This window comes from Schistocerca americana, chromosome X (genome assembly GCF_021461395.2).
Source record: "Schistocerca americana isolate TAMUIC-IGC-003095 chromosome X, iqSchAmer2.1, whole genome shotgun sequence".
NCBI lineage: Eukaryota > Metazoa > Arthropoda > Insecta > Orthoptera > Acrididae > Schistocerca > Schistocerca americana.
In genome coordinates, this window is record NC_060130.1 from 683,105,197 (window position 1) to 683,123,862 (window position 18,666).

At 40.4% G+C, this 18,666-nt stretch overlaps 1 protein-coding gene across 1 annotated transcript in view; it reads right to left on the reverse strand.

Annotated features, from left to right (window-relative positions):
• Positions 1 to 788: 788 nt before the first annotated feature.
• The window catches only part of LOC124556249 (rho GTPase-activating protein 100F), a 280,318-nt gene continuing 262,440 nt past the window's right edge, over positions 789 to 18,666 (reverse strand). The window contains exon 26 of the mRNA XM_047130237.1: positions 789 to 1,503. Coding sequence (XP_046986193.1) covers positions 872 to 1,503 — 632 coding nt within the window. The 3' untranslated portion in view covers positions 789 to 871. The remainder of the gene's footprint in view (positions 1,504 to 18,666) is intronic.

Below are 18,666 nucleotides of genomic sequence, written 5' to 3' on the forward strand. Positions count from 1 at the left end.
ACATTCAAATTTTGTACAGCTAATAAATGTCAGTGTGTTGCATTCAAGCCACATTCTAGCTGGCAAGCAGATATTCATATATTATAATTTATGGTGTGATAAATACTTGTTTTTGAACTAGAATTGCTTTTAATCTTACCACAGTCCTACATAACACATACACACATTAAACATTCAATTATATACCAATAAAATTGTCCATCTCCTCAGTATTTATATTTCCTTACTTAATAATACATTATGGCAGTTTTCATTTGGTCTTTTAAACACTTAAAACTGACAGGCATTATTTATTTTGTGATAACACATGCCTGTCAGCTTCATTAAATTAGTTATGTACAAAAGTATATTCCAACTAAGTTGATTATAGGATTGATAATGAGCTGAACAGTAAACAGTAATTGCCCCTTCACTGCAGACTGTACAACATATGAACCATTAAATCCGCTATATGGAACCAGTTGAACTAACATGTTTAACAAATGTTCCAGTAACTCAATAATTTTATACATAAAATGTCATTTATGAAATAAATATTTTGAGTTAGTAACACAAAAATAGTGTTTGTTCTGCAGATAGCTGTAAATGGCATTGTCAGTCATTTTGATGCATTTTAGTAAAATATGGCATTGTCTGTAATGCAATGAACCATGTTTCACATGAATTACACTAGTATGCAAATATGTACAAATGAATTGATTTAATACAAATAAAAACATTACATAGAAAACAGCTTTAATTACTAAATGAGCATTGTGAATCAATTGTACACCCTGTCCTCTTTACATGTACATTGTGTATTAGAATAAATGTGTACATAAGAACAGTTTTATCTTTCATACATACTCAATTTCTCTCATTTCTTGCTCTGCTATTCTTCTTCCACTCGTGTGGCACGAATATCTTCGATACACGTGCCATCTTCATCATCGCCATCTTCTTCTTTAACTTCATCACTCCCTTCTTCATCCGCCTCTCTTCCTCCTTCTTTTCTGGAATCTTCTGTTGTTGTGGAAGATGTAGGTGTCTGAATTTGATGTTGCTGTTGGTCTTCTGTTAAATTTCCAAGAGATTCTCCCCCCACACTCCTGCCTGCAGGAGTGAGCAAGCTGTCAGCACCTACCAGACTTCCTGGGAATCCTCCAGACTTCTTCACAGAGGAGCTTTTCCGCAACGTGCTCGTCCGTTGCTGAAGTGTTAATGGTGGCACCGCCTTCTTCACCTCTGATTCAGGTGATGGTGAAGGTGACGATTCCTCACTTGTCGGAGAGTCTGGTGATGAGACGATTACTACTTGCTGTTGTGGATGAGATGTCTCTGGAGGTTTCCTTCCTCTTGAGACTGTCGTAGCTCGCACTCCACGACCGAGGGACCACAGGCCCCCTCCTGCTGAAGAAGTGACTGCTGGGGCTGCTTTTATCACTGGCTGGAGACGTGATGGAGGCAGAGATGATGCTTGGGAGGATGCCAGCAGATGAGGTGAAGGCGCAAAGACCTCCCGAACTGTCTGTGGAAATAATTACTGTTGATCTTGTACCAACAATAACAACTCTACAAAAATGTATTTATTTAAGAATTAGTGTGGTACATGCAATGCAATGTGAATGATGGCAGATTTTAAGCCATAATGTATGTTAATGCTGTTTCCAATCAACTGTCTGAATATTGATCTTTTCTTGAATAAAGCCTTACTTTTCTCTTAAAGTTACTATTGAAATAAGTGTGATTCCCTTATCTTTTCATTTTGTAATCTTACTTCCTGCTTGTCAGTATATAAGTGTTTTAAATTGCTCAGAGTGTGGGGAAAATATTAGTTACAGTTTTGAGAGTACTGATTCCTTACATAGTCTTGTAGTGAAAAGTTGCTGACATAAATGTGAAAATAATATTTTTTTAACTGTCTGGTACAATAAAACATAGTCTGAATAAATGTTTTTGGATCAGTAATGAGGTTGCAGCCATGTGTAAAATAAGGAATTTTGAACAGAAGGAAACAACTGAAGTATATGTTATATCAGTCTAGTGAAAGATAACTGACAATAAGCAGTATTTTCTCACATTATGAAACACAAAAAATTAGTGCATCTGTTGTTTGTGAGCCATAATGACTGCAAATATTTTTATGTAATCAGTTCATCAAATGTAGTTGCTTGTGGCTCGTACTTTAAATACAGTAGTTTCTCCACTGACATAAAGGTTCACTGAACTGTATGTGGGGTTCACTTGACATGTGTGTGTGTGTGTGTGTGTGTGTGTGTGTGTGTTCCTACTAGAAGAAGAGCAAAAGGTTGAAAGCTAGTGTTAACTGTTTTCTGTTTAGTATTTCTGTGTGCCACACACCAATCCTCTTTTGGTAAATTGTTGTGTTTCCCTTATTTTATGAATTTTCCCATCTAGGAATTTCACATAAACATTCCATCTGCAGGTAAAGTCCTTTTTAATCAAGCTTTCATAACGTCTACCCAAACATGAAAAATAATTAGAAACAAAATTCAGTCACCTATTTTTTTAAAACTATGAGGTGTGTTGCTAAAATACACTGGCTTAGGGATTATGATTGTCATGTGTCAAATACTGATAGTCCAGATGAAGAGATCTGTTGTTGGCACTGCTTTGCACGTATTGAAATTTGCAGCATCCAGAAATTTTTGTGATCAGGTTACCTTCCATTCAGAAGGCTGTTGCACGCAGTAACTGTTATATTGACTTGTAAATAATAGATTTAGCTATCAGTCGTCCTTTTTAAATGCTATTGGCAGATATAGATTTCAGCTAGAAACTAGACATTCTCAATGCACTATCATTTTGGATCAATGCATGTAAAGCCTGTTGGTCGGGCTTCATCCACAGTTCATTGAATACAAAAATGAAAGTGCATTGAGAATGGCTAGTTTCTAGCTGATATCTAGAGCTGCCAATAACATTCAAAAAGGATGACTGATAGCTAAAATCTATTATTTACAAGTCAATTTTTGTGATGTTTAAGATAGCATGAAAAAAAGTAATGTTTCTCCTTGTGGTAATGTATATTTATAATTTTTATAGTCAATTTTCAGTTTGTCAAATTCATGATTAAAAGTGTCACATGTCTATAAAGACATGACCATGCAGTGCTTTGGTGAGCAGTTTTCCTGTTTTTGTGGTCTTCACCCCCAAGACTAGTTTGATGCAGCTCTTCATACTAGTCTGTTCTGTGACAGCGTCCTAATCTCTGCATAACTACTGAAACCTACGTCCATTTGAATCTGCTTCATCTCTCTTTGCAATTTTTACCCCCCACACTTCCTTCTGTTAGCAAACTGACAATTCCTTGATGCCTCAGAATATGTTCTATGAACAAATCCTATCTTTTTAGTCAGATTGCACCACAGATTTCTTCTTTCTCCCATTTGATTCAGTACCTCCTCATCAGTTATTTGATCTAGTCACATAATCTTCAGAATTCTTCTGTAGCATCACACTTCAAAAGCTTCCATTCTACTCTTGTCTAAACTGCTTATTGCTTACAATGCACTTCCATACATGGCTGCATTGAGTCCAAATATCTTCAAAAAAGACTTACTAAGACTTAAATTTATATTCAGTGTTAGCAAATTTGTCTTTTCAGAACAATTTTTTTCTGTTGCCAGGCACATTTTATATATCTTGCAAGTCCTTTGCCATCTCTGATAGAATTACAGTGTCATTGGAAATTTCAATTTTTATTTCTTCTCCCTGAACTATAATTCCCTCTCCAAATTTCTCCTTGGCATCTTTTACTTCTTGTTCAGTGTACAAACTGAGTTACACTGGATATAGGCTACAAACCTGTCTCACTCCTTTTTCAATCACTGCTTCCCTTTGTGTCCTACTCCTATTATAACTGCAAGTTTCCATATAAATTGTAGATAACCTTGGGCTCCCTCTATTTTACCCATAAAAATCTTTTGGTAAATCTACAAATGCTATAAATATAGATTTGCTTTTTTTAAGTCTGTCTTCCAAAATACACTGTAGGGCCAGTGGCCTCATGCTTTCCTACATTTGTCCAGAAGCCAAAATGACCTTCCCCAAGATTGGTTATTACCAGTTTTTCCACTCTGCTGTAAACAAATCGTGTCAATATTGTGTAACCATAACTTATTAAACTTAAGGTTTGTAATATTCACACCTGTAAGTGCCTGTCTTCTGAGGAATAGGAATTACTACATTCTTCTCAAAGTATGAAGGTATTTCACTCTTTTGGTATATTTGCATGCATGGTAGAATAATTTTGTCATTGCTGGGTCTCCCAGTGATCTTAATAGTTCAAGGCAATGTCACCTACTCCAGTGGACTCATTTTGACTTACATTTTTCATAGTCCTCTCAAATTCTTCTCACAGTACCATATCTTCCACCTCATTTTCATTTACATCTTTTTCTGTTTCTGTAACATCATTGTCAAGTCTGCTTCTCTCATATAAGCCCTCTATGACTTCCTTCCAGCATTCTCTTCTTTGCTTAATACAAGCTTGTCTTCTGAACCCTTAGGACTCACACATGTGCTTCATCTTTCTCCAATAGTCTCTTTAATTTTCCTATAGGGAGATTCTATCTTTCCTCTCATTACACCTGTTTATAAATACTTGCATTTGTCTGTGAGCCATTCCTGCTTTAGCAAATTTGAACTTTCTGCCAGTATCATTTTTACACATTTGTATTGCCTGTTACCTGCTTCATTTTCTGCATTTTTATATCTTTGCCTTTTGCCAGTTAGATTCAATATCTTGTGCATTATCCAAGGATCTGCTGCCTTCACCATTTCATCTCTTAATACTACTCATTCATCATCTATTGTATCCCTTACTGTTGTTTCAATCAGACATACCATAATACTCTCTTTGAAACTCTGCAATATTAGGTACTTTCAAGTTATCCAGGTACCAATTCCTCAATTTCCTACTTTTCTGAAATTTATTCAGTTGTAATCTGCAGTTCATAAGTAATAAATTGTGGTTAGAGTCCACATCAGTGCATGAAAATGTTGTGCAGTTTAAAATCTGGGTTTAAAATCTGTGTCTTAACAAGATGTAATCTATTGGAAACATTCTGGTGTCTCCAGGTCTCTTCCATGAATAAACCTCCTTTTACGATTTTCAAACCAAGTATTAGCAGTGATTAAATTGTGCTCAGTGCATGATTCTATCAACCACCATCCCCTGTCATTCCTCTCCTGCAGTCCATGTTGTCCTTCTTATCCTTTTCTGACTACTGAATTCTAGTCCTTCATTACAATCAAATTAAATTAAAAAGTTGTATTTGTTGAAGATTGTATAAATTATAATTTCATATTTTACCATCTATGAAATGATATCTGTGTTACTGTGTAATCTGTCTTTCTTTGAAGTTCCTAGTTGTTGTTGTTATTGTGTTTGTGTTGCAAAGAGTAACTTGATGTTGATTTAACAACACCGAAAAAATCTTTGTTTAAGCAGCATATTTGCTAGGTATTTTAATTCCTGACATGGTAACAGATGTGCGATGTTCTGATAAACATTGATTTGATGAATAATTGAGAGATATAGCTCAATAAAGTGTCATAAGAGAAGGGGAATTCAAGTAAACAACCTATGATTTTATACCACATTATTGTGGGCAACTTACGAAGTCATACATATCTTTGCATGTTTGAAAGAGGACACAGAATAAGAAAAACACTCCACTTGGTGGAGTGGACTAGACAAAAATCATGACTGAATAAAAAACAAAAAACTGAAAAATTAATTGGTGGGAAACCTGAAGGTTATTTTGAGATGTGACACTGTTTGTGACGTGATAAGTGGTATTCTAATCAAACCAGAAACAAAAATTGACGGTTATGTTGCAAAATTAGCTACTTGACTGGAAGCAAATTCCAAAATGAAAAAATGTCTCATTTTGTCACTAGATACAAAACCGTTGCTCTGTGTTACCACATGTGAACCTGCAAAAGATGTATGGGAAAACTTGCACTAAATCTATGATAGTTAATCTGAAGGAAATATCAATGTGTCATGATATAAGTTTCATAATACTGAATGGGAATGGTCAGGTGGTATGCGAGGTCATTTAGCAAAATTTTATGACTTTCTGGCAAAGATATCTTTGCTAAATAAACCATTAGGTGCAACTGATTTGTATGCATATTTTCTTCAGGCAGTACCAAAAGAATTCGATCACATTTATGTGACTTGGTATGATATTCCACTAGAATACAAAACATAGCATAAACTGCAGAAAATATGTCTGAATTATGAGTTGCAAACACAAGGAAGAAATTAAGCAAGTTTAGCAACTGAATTTTTTTCAAAATCCAAGGGATGTATATCAGCACAGCAACAGGGCAGAAATAAAATGGTTAGTGTGGAAATAGCAAACAAGATGTGAACAAGTGTTTTTCCTATGGTAAAAATGAGCACATTTTGAAAGACTGCAACAGAGGTTTAGTGTGTTTTAAATGCAGAGGTATAGGTAATCTACCCAGGAACTGTCTTAGTTGTGGTGGTTATTGAATGTTATCATTTGTGAAAATACCATCAGAAGTAATTCTAAGAAATGTGTTGCCTGAGATATCTGATTCAAAATTTAGATATATCAGTGTGTGATAAATGGTACACTGATAGTGGTGCAACACATCACACAAAAAAAACCACTGAGATGGTCTGTTTCATACAGTCCTTTTGATAAACCAAATAACCTGCACATCAAATCATTTGGAAGTGACCATGTTGATGTCAAAACTTTTGATGGAAAAAGGGAGACTAGATGATATTTTGAAGAAATCGTGGTACTATCCAGATGGTACTTGTAATTATTGTCTATCAGAAAGGATGGAGAAAAAGATATTGATCAAACTATCAAAAATGTTGGTAAAATATTGGTATTTTACAGTGACAACATATCAATTGCTGTTGCCCTACCTGAAAGCATCAGTAGCTGCTTTACAATCTGAGCCACCTGGATCCTTCCATCCACCACCAGTTTCTCTGAACTAAGCAGATCAGAGTTATCCTTACAACACATCCTCCACTCCCGTGATAGTCCTAGTCTCAATCTCAGGTAACCCACTGTCCTTACACCCTCCACCCAACAGTTTTCCCTACCTCTGGCCTTTCACCCCTGCCGAATTCATGTCCCCAAATTGCCTTCAGCGTGTGCTGCTTCTGCTCAGCCACTACAGTTGTGCCAGTCCGTATACCTGCCACCCTTCCCTCCCACATTTCTAGCCAGAAACCTCTGAGCTGCTGGCCAGCCAACCCCAGTGCCTCTCCCTGTCTCCCATCTACCTCACCCTCTATCTACCACACCAAATACAACCCACACCACAACTAGTCTGCCTGACAAGAAACAGTATTCACCCTGTTAGTTGAGCTGGTATCATGTAGGGTGTGTGTGTGTGTGTGTGTGTGTGTGTGTGTGTGTGTGTGTGTGTGTGTTGGTATTTTACTATAGCTTGCCAAAGAATAACTGCAAAAGCTAGCAATTTTCTTTCCTTTGTATGAGCCTATTAACAACTCAATACTTCTGCTTTTTGGTGAGTAGTCTCCTTTGACCCAAAAGTATTTACATTCTACAAGAACTTTCCTACAACACTGAAAGCAAGAATGAACTTTATTATTTGGCAGTGAAAGTAATCCAGCAAGAAAAACCTTTTGTTGCAAAAGGAGCTCCTGATACTCTTCAAATGTGGCATGAAAAATTTGGATACCAGAGTAAATGCCATGTACAATCAGTGTTGACAGTGAATGGTGTTGCTGTAAAAGTTGATGGTGAATTTTATGAAGGTTGTATGCTAGGTAAACATCAGCTAGATTTTGGTAACTGAGTCTATAAATCAACTAGCCCAGAAGAATTAGCCTCAGACAATTTCTGTGGTCCAGTAGAACAAAAGTGTTTAACTGACTATCAATATTTTATGTTTTTAAGGATATTTCTGGTTTTAGAGTGACATATCTTTCAAGGCAAAAAGATGATGTTATACAGAAGTTACCAACATTTATTGAGATAGTGAAAACACAAGCTCAACTGAATATTAAAGAATTACGAACACATAGTGGCAAAGAGTTTGATAACTGTGATGTAAAAAAGTGTGGTGGGTCAGTTGGGTTGAAACATTCTTTGATTATATCATATAAAAGACAGCCAAATAGAGTTGCTGAACACAAGAACAGATTATCTGTGTGATGGTTCATTCATGCCTTCAGTCAGCAAGGCATATTCCAAAAAGCATTGTGGGATGAAGCTGTACTTGCTGCAGTTCATACTCTTAACCAAACTGGTCCAAAAAAGATGAAAGGGAAAACACCAATTGAATTATTTTTGAGAAAGGGGTATCAATTTTGTCATCTGAAAGTATATGGGGCAGAATGCTTTGTCCAGACTGCAGAACAGAAATGGAAGAAGTTTGATGCCAAATCTTTGAAAGGCTATATAGCTGGCTATGATGACTGTGTAAACCTTCCAGACAGGTATTCACTTATTGTCAGCTGAGCTGTGAGATTCAGGAATGAAATATTACAACAACCTTTGAAGAGTGATGTTTCCAAATTAGGTGACATCTAAACTATGAATGCCTTTACACGAGCCACATCATGTAATCTGAGTGATGAGGATACCTTAGAAGAAAATACTAAGGGACTGGACTATCATGCTCATGATGGAGTGACTGAAGGTGCAAAAGGACTTTCCTTAAATGGAGTTGAAAATATAGATGGACAATGAGTTTTGAAAAATACAGAAATGATTAGAAGGCCAATACATAACCAAGATGAATTTGAGCAAATGAAGATGATGATCCTGAGGGATATTCTGGAAGACTTTAATGAAGCAGTGACGTCTTCAGATGCAGAAAATTGGTAAGCTGCAATGGATTAAGAAGTGCACTCACATCAAAAGTTTACTACCTAGAAACTAGTTGATTTATCAGCCAGAAGGAGAACTATTAGTAATCAATGGGTGTTTGCAACAAAGTAAAATAATAACAATGATATTGTCTGCTACAATGCATGATTCGTAGCAAAAGGTTGTAGTCCCAGGCCAAGAGTTGATTTTTGTGAAAAATTTATTCCCATAATTAGGTAATGAGGGTTACAGTATGATGATGGTACAGTTCATGTGTGCAGATTGCTTCAAAGCTTATATGGATTGAAGGAAGCAGAAAAAATGTTGGTACTGCCTTAAGAAATAAAATTTATGGCACAGCAGAGCTGATCCATGTATGTATTTTAATGAAAATTTAATCCTTTTATTTCATGTGGATGATGGATTCATGATGGAATGGTTCATAGTTGCACAAAATACGAGGGCGGTTCAGAAAGTAACCTCCGATTGGTCACAGTGCGGGTTGTGGGGGGAGTAGCGACGCCATCTGTGCATTCACGCACTCAACAGGTCAGTCGGCATCAAGCCGTGGTCGAATGAACGTCGTACCTGCGCTAGTTTAGTTTTTGTGGCAGTTTGAAATGTGCGCTACAATAGAAAACCCCGCCAAATGTGAAGTGCATGCTGTCATAAGGTTTTTTACAGACAAAGGATATTCTGCAGCAGCTATTCATCGTGAGTTTTGTGCCGTGTACGGACCAAGAGTTATGAGTGAAGGAGTTGTCCGTGAATGGGTACGTTTATTTAAAAGTGGACGAGAAAACGTTCATGATGAAGAGAGGAGTGGTAGACCATCATTGGTGACTGACGAACTCGTTCAGACAGTTGATGCAAAAGTTCGTGAAAATCGACGTGTCTCAATGTCGGAGTTGTCTACTGGTTTTCCACAGATTTCTAAGACTCTCTTGTACGAGATAGTGACAGCAAGATTGGGTTACCGTAAGTTCTGTGCACGATGGGTGCCCAAAATTCTTACCAACCACCACAAAACTCAAAGAATGGCCTCTGCATTAGACTTTCTGTCACGTTATGAGGACGAAGGAGAACCATTGTTAAACAGAATCATGACTGGTGACGAAACCTGGATTAAGTACATGAACCCTGAGACAAAAGAACAATCAAAAATGTGGGCACATTCAAATTCGCCTACCAAACCAAGAAAAGCCTCGCAAGATTTTTCTGCCAGAAAACTGATGGCAACGGTGTTTTGGGATGCCAAAGGGGTGTTGTTGGTTGAATTCATGGAACGTGGTACGACCATTAATCAAGACGTGTACTGTGAAACAATAAAAAAGTTACGACGGCCTATACAGAACAAACGCCGTGGTATGCTGACTTCCGGTATCGTTTTTTTGCACGATAACGCCCGTCCTCACTCTGCTCGCAGAACAACGGCCCTTCTTGAGTCCTTCAAGTGGGACGTTATCAACCATCCACCTTACAGCCCAGACCTGGCGCCAAGTGATTATCACCTCTTCATGCATTTGAAGAAATGGCTCGGGTCACAGCGGTTTGATGACGACGAAGAGCTCAAAGATGCGGTCACAGGCTGGCTCCAGGCACAAGCGGGTGATTTTGATGCAGAAGGAATTTCAAAGCTTGTGAAGAGATACGATAAGTGCCTCAATCGCTATGGAGACTATGTAGAAAAATAATGCAAAGATGTAGTTGTAAGATGAATATATTAAAATATTTTTATTTAACTTGGTGTATTTTTTTAAATCAACCGGAGGTTACTTTCTGAATGGCCCTCGTAATTACAAGAAAAGTTTGATATTATGGTCAGTAAAGTGAATTGTTATCTTTGCCTTCAAATCCAAAGATTTGAAAATTGTGTGAAGATTAATCAAACTGCATATGCAAAAAGTGTGTTGGTAAGATATGGTATGACTGGTACAATTCCATTATCTTAACTGTTTGAACCTGAATGAATACATGATGAATCACTGCCAAATGCTGATACTGGCACTAACCAAGAGATTATTAATGGCCTCACATATTTAACACTGGGAACATGACTAGATATAACATATGCTGCTTCAAGAGCAGGAGATTCACCTGCTGAAGTGCACCTTACATTGGTTTAACAAATTCTTCACTATCTGTTCAGTTTAGAAAAAAGAAGAGTTCTGCTACAGAAGCTTCTAGTGGCACTGATGATGCAGGTGAAAAATTGACTAGAATGTTCTAAACATACTGAAACACTTTATCACTATGCACAACAGTTAGTCATTGAGAAAAAGATCAATATAAAATATGTTTGAGCACAAGATCAGGCAACAGACATTTTTACTAAGGATTTGCCAGTGAAGATATTATCAAGAATAAACTTTGATTGCAATGACTTTTGTTAAATCTCTGATCAGTAATAAAATATGAACATTGCTGGAGAGTGTTGAAAATTGTATAAATTACAATTTAATATTTTATTATATATGTGACATCTGTGTTACTGTGTAATTTTGTCTTTCTTTGAAGTAGTTGTTGCATTTGTCTTGGCAAGAGCAGCATGATGTTGATTTTAGAACACTGAAGAAATCTGTAAGCAGAACATTAGTTATGTGTTTTAATTCCTGACAGTATTCAACGATCTTCATTGGCAGCCAATAAGTTATTGAAACAGTTTCTCATCATATAATTGTGGCAGAAGCCTTGAAAAGTGAGGAGAAATAAAGATTTGTTTTGAAAAAGACAATGGCCAATGGCCTGAATGTAGTACAGCTGTTTTATTGTTCTTGGTGAGTAACAACAAGGGGGCTAGGTTTCCTATTCATGTGTCAGCCTTCCATATTTTGAACATTATTCAGTGGAATATTTTCCTTTTCAAATTGAAGAAAAAATCTTCCAAAGAAAACTGATTTTCTGACATAAATGATGTCAAAGAAAGTGTTGCACATATATTTTTGTTGTTCTGGAATTCTGTGTTGTAATTTCAAATTTTTCAGCAACTGTGTCATCATGTTAGACAATTCATACATATATCACAAGGTAGAAAAATTCTCTGATAATTCTTGGAAAAAAGTTATTTAATATTGCATTTATGAACTCCTTGTGTGCCCTTAGCAGTCATTCAGTTACATGTCACTCACATTTCCTAGAATTTGCTGGTTTGTTTGTAAACTTCCATTGCCATGTGTTTTTGATGTGACAGGCATTGTATTAAAAAATGTAGGGAACAAAAAATATTAAAAAGTAATGTAAGAAATTGACATTTTTTCATTACAACAGTGGACTTCACAAGGTATGAACAATATCAAGAACATTTTGAAAACTAAAAATATACACACACCCAACATAATGAAAGTATGGTACACCACTTGAAGTCTCTAGATGCCCTATACTATCAATCCAAAATATGCCAGGTAACTGTGTTCTTTTACCATAATTACAGTGTTTAATCTTCAGGAGAGCTTTCTCTTGTGACTCGCCGATCATTCAAAGTGCCGCCGCGCAATTATGCTCGTCCTCTACATGCGGCGCTGTCTGACAGCCATGCAGAAGCTGCGCCACCTAAGCGGCCAGCCAGCCAGCGGTCACTAGACTTGGACTCAGTGCTCATTTGAATGTCACCATGTTCACATATCGTGCTTTGTCAACTTGCTCAGTGACTTACAGGTATTGTGTCGTTTCGAAATATATGTGTTCAACTTGAAGTTATAACAATTGGCGACGAGGTAGTGGATTTTTCCTTTTCATCGTTGACCCGCCGGTTTCCATGGCTACTGTAGAGCAACTATTGCAATGTCTCAGCGAACAGCAAACGCTTCTAACATCGACGATTCGTGATTTCATCGTGGCATCAAATGCGGGCCGTTTCTCATTGTTGTCTATACCTCCTTTTCCTCCTTACGATGAGACGGCGGAAGATTGGTCTGATTACGAAAAACGTCTTCAACAGTACTTCTTGGCATTTCATGTCACGGACAAACAAAAATGTAAGTCTGTGTTCCTTTCATGGATTTCACCTCAAATGTATCGGTTGTCGTCGCAATTGGCCCCTTTGAAAGATCCTGCGTCTTTGTCCTTTGCTGAAATGTGCTCACTTCTGCCCGTCTATTTTCAAAAGCAAACGCATGTGGTAGCCTCTCATGTTGCCTTTTATTGTTGTCAAAAACAACTGCATCAATCCTATTGCGCTTGGGCTGCTGAACTTCATGGCCTCAGTCGAAAGTGTCAATTTGTTACTGACGTTCACAAAGAATCCTATGCCGATTCCATGGTACGGGATGCTATTATCTGCTCGGCACCCGACAAAGAAGTTAGGCAATGTGCCCTTCAGTTGACAAATCCGACTCTAGATGAAGTCCTCTCCATCGTGCAGTCTTTTAAAATTTCTCGCGCCGCTGTGGCACAAATAGAGGCGTAGGGTGACGTCGGGGAAATACAACCTCTGTGCACTGTTGATGACGCGTGCGGTGTGTCCCTACCGACCAGTACGCTCCCACGCGCAGCCTCGGCCTAGCCGTAAACAACTATCTAAGAAACTGCAGCAAAACCCCCGGCAACTTCCTTCATGTCCGCGGTGTTTTACGAAACAAACACGCGAGGATTGTCCCCAACATTGGGCCATGTGCGTCAATTGCAAAAAGAAGGGTCATGTGTCTTCTGTTTGCAAATGCGATCGCATCCATGATGTTCATGAACACGACACTGATTCTGCTTCTGTGTTGTCTGTCAATTGCACTTCTTCCCTTTCAGGGAAGTTATTCCTCACTGTCCAAATCCTTGGTAGGGATGCTATCACCTGTCACTCGGCAACTACGGACGTACAATACACAGAAGATTTCTCTCTTGGGACAATTTAATGCTGAGGTATCTTACAATTCCGTCGTTCGCACTGTTCCCATATTTGTGGTCGACCAGGGTAATGCAGAGAATCTTTTGTTTCGATGCCTTTCACGTTTTTGGGTTCTCCATAGATGATTCTGTCACATCTCTGATGCTATTCCTTATGCTCAATTGGATTCCTTGTCGACGACATTTTCGTCCCTTTTTTCTCCTGGGTTAGGCCGCGAAAATGACTTTGAAGCTCATATCATGCTCAATACCCACTGCTCGACCTAAGTTTTTTCGGGCTCGGCCCATTCCTGTGGCCCTTTGTGATCGGGTAAAACAGGGGCTGGATTGTCTCACTACTTCAGGGGTCTCGCTTCCTCTCACCTCCAGTGAGAGGTCCTCTCCTGTCATTGTTGTTGCTAAGCCAAATGGTGATATTCGTCTCTGTGGTGATTTTAAAGCCACTGTAAATGCTCAATCCCTCACTGACACTTACCCTATGCCCCGACCTGAAGAATTGTTTACTAAACTTGCTGGACACCAGTATTTTTCTAAAATTGATCTTTCAGAAGCTTATCATAAACTTCCTCTCGACGCTGCTTCCTGGCAGTTTCTGGTCCTTAACACGCCTTTCGGCCTCTATCAATACCAACGTTTGCGATTCAGGGTTGTCAGCGCCCCTGCTCTCTTTCAGCGATTTTTGGAACAATTATTGCTGCCTGCCCCTGGGTGTATCAATCACATGGACGGCATTGTTGCCACAGGCTCCACCACTGACGAACATCTTCAGAATCTCCGCACACTTTTTCATGTCTTACAGACTGCCGGTCTTAAGTGTAATCTTCAGAAATCGCAGTTTTTTCAGGGATCTATCACGTACTTCGGGGTCCAGCTCTCTTGGGATGGTATTCGTCCGCTTCAGTAAACTGTCGCTGCAATCAATGCCGTTCCTCGCCCTACATCCATTAAGGAACTGCAGGCTTTCTTGGGGAAAATAGCATACTATCACAGGTTTTTACAGTCTGTGGCTTTGGTGGCTCAGCCGTTGCATCGCCTGTTGCATAAAAATGTGTCTTTTCACTGGTCCACGTCATGCGATGCGGCTTTCCAAAAATTGAAGACAATGCTGAAACAGGCCCCGTGCCTGGCTACATTTCAACCTGGCCAACATCTCATTCTTGCCACGGACGCCTCTCAATACGGGGTTGGTGCAGTCCTTGCATACCGTTTTTCTGACGGTTCTCAACAACCCATTGCTCATGCCTCCAAAACGCTCACAGATGCCCAACAAAAGAATTCTCAAATTGAAAAGGAAGCTTTGGCCATTATTTATGCTCTTCATAAGTTTGGAGTTTTTCTCTATGGATCCAAATTTCATCTTGTTACGGATTACAAACTACTTGTTTCCTTGTTTCATCCATCAACGTCACTGCCCGACAAGGCTGCACACCGCCTCCAGCGTTGGGCTCTTTACTTGTCTCGTTTCAATTATGAGATTCATTTCCAGCCAACAGCTCAACATGCGAATGCTGATGCTTTGTCTCGCCTTCCCATGGGTCCTGATCTGGCATTCGATAGGGACGAACTTTTGTGTTTCCACCTTGATGTTGCCGAGCAGCAGGTTGTGGACAGATTCCCCATCACCGGGGACCGGCTGGCGGCTGCTACGGGTTCTGACCCTACCCTCTCCCAGGTTTTACGCTGTATTCAGAAGGGTTGGCCAGATCGTCTGTCCACTAAAAGTTCTGATCCGTTGCGCAACTACTATGCTTTGCGCTACGGCTAGGGATGGTGTTATCCTCCTTTCCACCGACAATGCTTCGCCTCGAGTCGTGGTACCTGCGTCTTTGCGTGCTTCGGTCTTGTGCCTTCTTCACCAAGGGCACTGGGGTGTGTCTCGCACAAAATCTCTGGCGCGCCGTCATGTGTACTGGCCTGGCATCGACTCTGAAATAGCACACATGGTCGCTGCCTGCGGCCCTTGTGCGTCACAGGCCGCCACCCCGAAGTCATCTTTGTCACCGTGGCCTTCGCCTGAGACGCCCTGCTGACTTTGCGGGACCTTTTTTAGGTACTTATTGGCTACTCGTAATTGACGCCTACTCTAACTTTCCTTTCATTGTCTGTTGTATGTCGCCTACCACCGCGGCAACCACAAATGCTCTCGCCCGCATTTTTTCTTTGGAAGGCCTTCCCTCTACTCTTGTTACTGATAATTGTCCGCAATTTGCCTCTTCCGAATTTGCGGATTTTTGTGCTCGTCACGGCATCATGCATGTCACGGCCCCTCCATTCCATCCACAATCAAATGGTGAGGCCGAACGACTGGTCCGCACATTTAAGGCTCAGATGAGGAAACTCCTGACTTCTTCTGCTGCTGATGATGATGATGCACTTCTCCAATTTCTGGCTTCTTACCGTTTCACACCCATGGGCAACCACAGCCCAGCTGAGCTCTTACATGGCCGACAGCCCCGCACGCTACTTCATCTTCTGCGGCCTTCCACCTCACGGCCGCGGGTGCCTTCGCTTGGCCGGTTCACCACCGACGACCTTGTATGGGTATGGGGAAATGGCAGGCAGCCAAAATGGAATCCGGGCCGCATCTTACGACACCGTGGCTGACACCTGTATGAAATCCAGACGGACATGGGTGTGGCAGTGTGTCATTCGGACCAGCTTCAGCCTTGTGTGCTGGCAACGCCTGTTCTGAATGCCGCTACACCACCTTCGGCTCTACCTGACGCTCGGGATCTTGGCATCTCTCATTGCTCACAACGCAGCCCTCTCACCATCATCTCGGTGCCAGTACAAGAACGGACGCCACCAGGAGACGTGCCCATTCAGGAACCAGATGACCATCTCGCCTCCTTCTCCTACGGAAACTGACACATTGCCCATGTCTCCTTTTATATCAACCGGACTTGCCGCAATGGGCAGATTGGTGCATGGGGCCCCGGCAGATTCGACCCCTACGTCTCCTGTCACTTCGACCCGTTATCATCGGGGACACTTCCGTCCGTACGGGAAGCCTCCTCCTCGAGACATTACAGCCAGTCAAACAACACCTATGGACATTAGCAATCTACAGGCCACCTCCATCAAGACCAGTGCAAAAATTTCAAAGGGGGGAAAAGTGTTGTGACTTGCCGATCATTCAAAGTGCCGCCGCGCAATTATGCGTGTCCTCTACATGTGGCGCTGTCTGACAACCATGCAGCAGCTGCGCCACCTAAGCGGCCAGCCAGCCAGGGGCCGCTAGACTTGGACTCAGTGCTCTTTTGAATGTCACCATGTTCACATGTCGTGCTTTGTCAACTTGCTCAGTGACTTACATGTATTGTGTTGTTTTGAAATATATGTGTTCAACTTGACGTTATAACACTTTCTCATTCACATTGATACAAAGAAAGTGGAATTTGTCTCAATTCTTCATGGTCGCCAATTTTTATGCAAATTTAACTGGAACACAACTGGTACTTCCCATTGGAAGGCTTTGTAAGTGGGATAATCCAGCAAACACACTTGAGTTTGTTAGACACAACAATCCATGTTTTGTGAGCAGGGACATTATCACACAGATACAGAAGCCAGCTGACTACAAGTTGTTCCTTCACACATGCAGGCACCTTTCCTTCATAAAGTATGAGAGCTGTGTGTGTACGTATATCTGTTAAGTGTAGATGACTATAATAGTGTGTGTGTGGGTGGGTGGGGGGGGGGGGTGTTGTATTCACTTTGGAGATGATGACAGAAGGGAAAGGGTGAATCCCAGTGCCAGCACATAGCCTCTTGAAGAGCACCAAGGGGGCCACTGAGCTTAATGTCCCCACGTAATGTATGGATTACAGCCAACAGGATCACATGCCCTCACTCCACGAGACACTGCAAATAGAACTGGAATTTAATCCAGGAAGTTGGTGCAAAGACCAGTGATCATAACACCACCACCTCTCCCATCCCCTCTGTTGTCAACAGTGTGTGCTGTACCTGGATCGTCACCAATCCCACTACTGTCATGCCCGAGAGTGCTTAACATCAGTGATCTGATAACAGCTGGTGTATCCACCTCAGTATGGCCACTGACAGTTTTCTTATCATAAACTCCTTTATAATATTAATAAAACATGGGAAGTAATTCAAGGATTATTTGAAGATGTAGATACAAAATTGGAAAAATTGTTAGGATTTCATATTGTTTTCAAATGAATCTGGGAGGAAAATATTAGCCATGTCTCCAGGAAAATTGAGTATTTTATCTCATGTGGAAACTGACAGATACAAGCACGGATGAATATCTGAAGAAAGGATACTTTGGTCTTTTCAACTCACACATTTTCTAAGGCATACTTGTACGGTGACATTCCTGTCAGATAAATGAAAATCTGAAAAAAATAGAATAATGAAAACTGTGAATTCCAAGGAACATTGCTATCTCCTCTTGATAAAAACTGAAGATACTGACTGTTGTACACCTTTATACCCAACCTGTGGCATCCCCTGGTAGCACAGCCACCAACCATACACATGTACAACAAGTTTCCACAGTTTTGGCTCACTAAAGATGCTTCCGCTGGAACTCAGACAAAAATAATCCACTGAAACACACAAATACACTGGGTTCTTTACAACCATACCTCCAGGAGCCACCATGGTGCTGTATGGCCCCAGCCTCACCATCAGAGCAAGGATTGTAGCCGCAACCAGCACTGCTATTTACATCTACATTTATACTCCGCAAGCCACCCAACGGTGTGTGACGGAGGCACTTTATGTGCCACTGTCATTACCTCCCTTTCCTGTTCCAGTCGCGTATGGTTCGCAGGAAGAATGACTGCCAGAAAGCCTCCATGCACGCTCGAATCTCTCTAATTTTACATTCGTGATCTCCTCAGGAAGTATAAGTAGGGGGAAGCGATATATTCGATACCTCATCCAGAAACGCACCCTCTTGAAACCTGGACAGCAAGCTACACCGCGATGCAGAGTGCCTCTCTTGCAGAGTCCGCCA